At 31.8% G+C, this 4554-nt stretch overlaps 1 protein-coding gene across 1 annotated transcript; it reads left to right on the forward strand.

Annotated features, from left to right (window-relative positions):
- Positions 1 to 324: 324 nt before the first annotated feature.
- On the forward strand, positions 325 to 4554 carry LOC130461770 (protein FAR1-RELATED SEQUENCE 5-like). Its single transcript, XM_056829972.1, has 5 exons — positions 325 to 517; positions 1595 to 2053; positions 2642 to 2925; positions 3452 to 4010; positions 4355 to 4554. The coding sequence occupies exons 1-5, from the start codon at positions 325 to 327 to the stop codon at positions 4552 to 4554; spliced, it is 1695 nt and encodes a 564-aa protein (XP_056685950.1).

Below are 4554 nucleotides of genomic sequence, written 5' to 3' on the forward strand. Positions count from 1 at the left end.
ATTAGGTTAAGGTCACAAAGTTGGATCAGACACAGGTAAGCAGATCGAGTTGGAATATATGGCCAGGAGAAAATACTTGCAAAAGGTCTTGGGGGCAATAGGTGCACATTAATATTAATGTGCACCAACTCTCACACGTGCGAAATAAATAAAGAGGGCTGACTCACCAACTCTCACAAAAATTCACGCAAAACAAAACCACAGAAGAAAAATAACGCAGAAAGAGGAGAGAGAAACAACCTATACGAGGGAAACCTCTAAATCGCGAGAGATCGAAATCTCTGAAATCGCGAGAGATCGATTGAATTCTCGATCAAATTTAAGATGGAAAACCTAATTCGAAGTGTTATTCAATCAACACAAAGTATTCAAGTTCCGGTTGAACTTGATATTCAAGATGCAACAATGGAGGACGTTCTCAACAATTGTAATAATGCTTTGGCAGAGGAACGTGAAGAAGAAGAGTCAAATAACGAAATCGAATCTGAAGAACAACAAACTATTTCTGATTCTGAAGGTATTTTAATTTTAGCTTATGTAATTGTGATTTATAGTGAAAAAGTTAGAATAAACATATGGTGTAGTTAGGTTTATAAGTGTAAAAGTTATTATATGAAACATTATATTTAAATAAATCATGTTGTTGCAAAGCGTAAAAATTATGCGTTGGAAAATAAATTATACGTTTGAAGTCAAAGTTATAGCTATGATAGTAAAAGTTAGAGATATTCATGTAAAAGTTATGTAAATGTGTAGGTTTGGCTGTAATATTGGTGTACACTATGTGTTTGAAAAAGTTAGAGATGTCAAGTTAAAGTTGAAGATTTCTGAGTAAAGTTATAGTTATGAATGGAAAAGTTAGAGATATTCCTGTAAAAGTTATGTAAATGTGTTGTTTTGGCTGTAATATTGGTGTTTGAAAAAGTTACAGATGTCAAAGTTAAAGTTGACGTTTTCAAAGTAAAAGTTAAGTATGTGAAATGTAAAGTTTAGAATATTTGCTTAGATTTTTAACATGATTTTATTTGAGAATTTACAGTTGTGGTTTTATGCGTAAAAGTTATAGTTTGATGCATAAAAGTTAGCCTTGTTTTAATAGAGATAAGGCTTGTTTTAGTAAAAATTATAGTTTTATGCGTAAAAGTTAGACTTATTTTAGTAAAAGTTAGCCTTATTTTAGTAAAAGATATAGTTTTATGCGTAGAAGTTATACTTGTTTTAGTAAAATTTGGCCTTGTTTTAGTAAAAGATATAGTTTCATGCGTAAAAGTTGTAGTTTTATGCGTAAAAGTTAGCCTTGTTTTAATAGAGATAAGCCTTGTTTTAGTAAAAGTTATAGTTTTATGCGTAAAAGTTAGGCTTGTTTTAGTAAAAGTTAGCCTTGTTTTAGTAAAATTTATAGTTCTATGCATAGAAGTTAGGCTTGTTTTAGTAAAAGTTAGCCTTGTTTTAGTAAAAGTTATAGTTCTATGCATAGAAGTTAGACTTGTTTAGTAAAAGTTGGCCTTGTTTTAGTAAAAGTTATAGTATTATGCGAAAAAGTTAGTGTTTTATGATTAAAATTTATGCTGATTTTTAATAATTGCAATAACAGAACCGGATCAAGATATTGTTGGAACGCTGATGGGTTACACTGCAGAAACAGTGAAGGAACTTCTAGGTTTCTACGAAAAACATGCTAGTGCAGTTGGATTTTCCATAAGGAAAGGAAACACGAGATTCAAAGTTGGGACAAGAATCGTGCTTGAAAAGACATTTCTTTGTTCAGCAGCAGGAGTAACAAACAATGGAAAGAACAAAAAGAAAAAAGTGCAAACAGTTGTTCCTGTTGTGCCCAAAAAAGAGAGAAAACCAAGGAAAGTTCCAATCACAATAACTCGATGTAGGGCATGCTTGAGGGTGAAAATGAATTCTGAAGGCAGATATGAGGTTGCTAATCACGTGATAATTCACAACCATGACTTAACTAGAAGTCAATGGCACTACTTGCATAGATCTGAAAGGCAAATAACGGAAGAGAAGGGGGAGGCAATTGAAACTATGCAAAAATCTGGTAAAAGTTACATTTTGATAGTTAAACTTACATTTTTAGTAGTAAAAATGTTATTCTGTGTAAAATTTATTGTTTTGATACTCATGCTTGTGTTACTGCAATCACCTTTCAAGATGAAAAAAGTTGGAAATATAAAAGTCACACTCATCTCAGTTAAAGTTAAGGTTTTTGAAGTAAAAGTTAGTTAGAGATGAATGAAGACTGTCTTTAATTTTGACAACAATTTCCTTAACTTTAACCTACATAACTACAACTTTAACACAGAAAACTACAAGGTGTGAAATAAAACAAATTGCCTGACAGACATTAGCTGAAGAAAGGTAAAAATGTAAAAGTTAGATTTTTTTTTCAGTTAAAGTTAAGTTATAAACAACTAAAGTCAGGTCTGAGATGAGGAATTTTGTCTTAACTTTAAAATAAATCCATTACTTTGACATAAAGAACTAAAACTTTAAAAGGAAAAAAAAAGTTAAAGTTAGCCTTTTTCACTAAAAGTCAGGTGTGAAGAAGTAAAAGTTGAGTAAAGTTAAATAAAACCTTTTGCCTAAACTATTATTTTATTTACATTTTTTTATGCACAACTGACAGGTCTGTCATCCATGGCTTCTTTTAACTACATGGCAATTGAAGCTGGAGGTGAAGAAAATTTAGGGCACTCAAAGAAAGACCATCTAAATTACTGCACAAGGTTAAAAATGAAGCAAATAGAAGGAGGTGATGCACAAGCAGTAACTGAAATAATGTATTTAGAGCTTGAAGGTGACCCAAACTTCTTTTTTAGATTTAGATTGGATGAAAAAGGCAAATTGAAGAGTTTGTTTTGGAGGGACTCTATGATGATGGAAGACTATGGAATTTTCGGAGATATAGTGGTTTTTGACACAACCTATAGAACAAACAATTATAACCTAATTTGTGCTCCAATAGTTGGAATAAACAACCACTGGAACAATTGCATGTTTGGTTGTGCATTCATAGGAGATGAAAAGATTGAGTCGTTTGTGTGGCTTCTACAAACTTTCAAAAAGTCAATGGGGGGGATAAAGTCCAATATCAATCTTTACAGATCAAGATGCAGCAATGAACAATGCCATCAATCAGGTAAAAATCCAAGATTTATACTTAAAGTTGTAGTTTTCTGTGCTAAAGTTATATTGTAATTACCAAAAGTTAGTTAAACTGGTAAAGACCTTTTCTTAATTTTTATTACACTGTACTAAGTTTAATATTGATATCGCTAACTATTAACTTGAGGGGAACCTGAAATGTTAAATATATGCAGTTTTGAGTAAAAAAAAGTTAAAGTTTGCCTTTTTGTATTAAAAGTCAGGATTGATGTAGTAAAAGTTAGGAAAACTTGAATAAAACATTTTACTTAAGATTGGGTTGTATATGCAGGTCTTTCCGGATGCAAGACACAGATTATGTGTATGGCATTTGCATCAGAATGCTATTACAAGATTTGGGGCATTGAAACGAGATCCAACTTTTAAGAAGACATTCAACTATTGCTTGTATAAGTGTGTCACAGTAGTTGAATTTGAAACCAATTGGAGATCAATGCTGCAAGCATATGAGCTGATAGGGGAAGAATGGTTTACAAATGTATACGATTTGAGAGAAAAATGGTGCCCTGCCCTAAGAAAAGACTTATTTTCAGTTGGGATTTTGTCTTCACAACGAAGTGAAAGCACTAATCACGCCATCGAATTTAGAGCAAACAGAACAACAAGTTTAACTGATTTCTATAGATTGTTCAAAGGAACAATACAACGTTGGAGAAGTACAGAAAAGCAAGCTGAATTCTCTTGTAGTAAATCTGTTGCATCCTCGGCTTTACCACTATTTGGATTGCTAAAACATGCATCCGAAGTTTACACGTTGTCACTATTCAGAGACTTTGAGGAGGAATCTGGATATTCGATTGCAACAACAACAAAATTAATTTGGAAACAAGGTAAATATCAGAAGTTAAAGTTTCCATTTTTGAAAAATTATAAAGTTAGTCTTTTTGTTTTAAAAGTTAGGCCTTTTTTTTTATTAAAAGTTAGGTAAACTAAAATATAAAGTTTCTTAACTTTTACTTCACCAGGGCTAACTTTTATACATATTTTCCTAACTTTCCACCTTATTGAATATCAGAAGCTAAAATTAACATTTTAGGGAAAAAAAAAGTTAAAGTTAAGTTTTTTGTTTTAAAAGTTATGTAACCTGAAAATTTAAATTTCATAACCTTAAGTAAACCAGGGCTAACTTTTATATTGATTTTCCTAACTTTACAATTTACTACTACTAATGTAGGTAATACTCAGTTCTATGTTGTGTCCATTGATGAAGAACCTTGGTCTGCACAGAGAGTAACATACATCCACGAGAGCCAGACAGTATCATGTATGTGTAAAAACTTTGAAGCTTCGGGATGGTTGTGCTACCACTGCATTAGGATATTGCACCTTCATTCGGTTAACCGGATTCCAGAACAGTACATAATAAGAGGTTGA

Source organism: Spinacia oleracea, chromosome 5 (genome assembly GCF_020520425.1).
Source record: "Spinacia oleracea cultivar Varoflay chromosome 5, BTI_SOV_V1, whole genome shotgun sequence".
In the NCBI taxonomy this organism is placed as follows: domain Eukaryota; kingdom Viridiplantae; phylum Streptophyta; class Magnoliopsida; order Caryophyllales; family Amaranthaceae; genus Spinacia; species Spinacia oleracea.

Coding starts and splice junctions, on each gene's coding strand:
- LOC130461770 (XM_056829972.1), top strand. CDS start 325: ATGGAAAACCTAATTCGAAGTGTTATTCAATCAACACAAAGTATTCAA. Junction 518..1,594: donor AACTATTTCTGATTCTGAAG/GTATTTTAATTT, acceptor TTGCAATAACAG/AACCGGATCAAGATATTGTT. Junction 2,054..2,641: donor TGAAACTATGCAAAAATCTG/GTAAAAGTTACA, acceptor CACAACTGACAG/GTCTGTCATCCATGGCTTCT.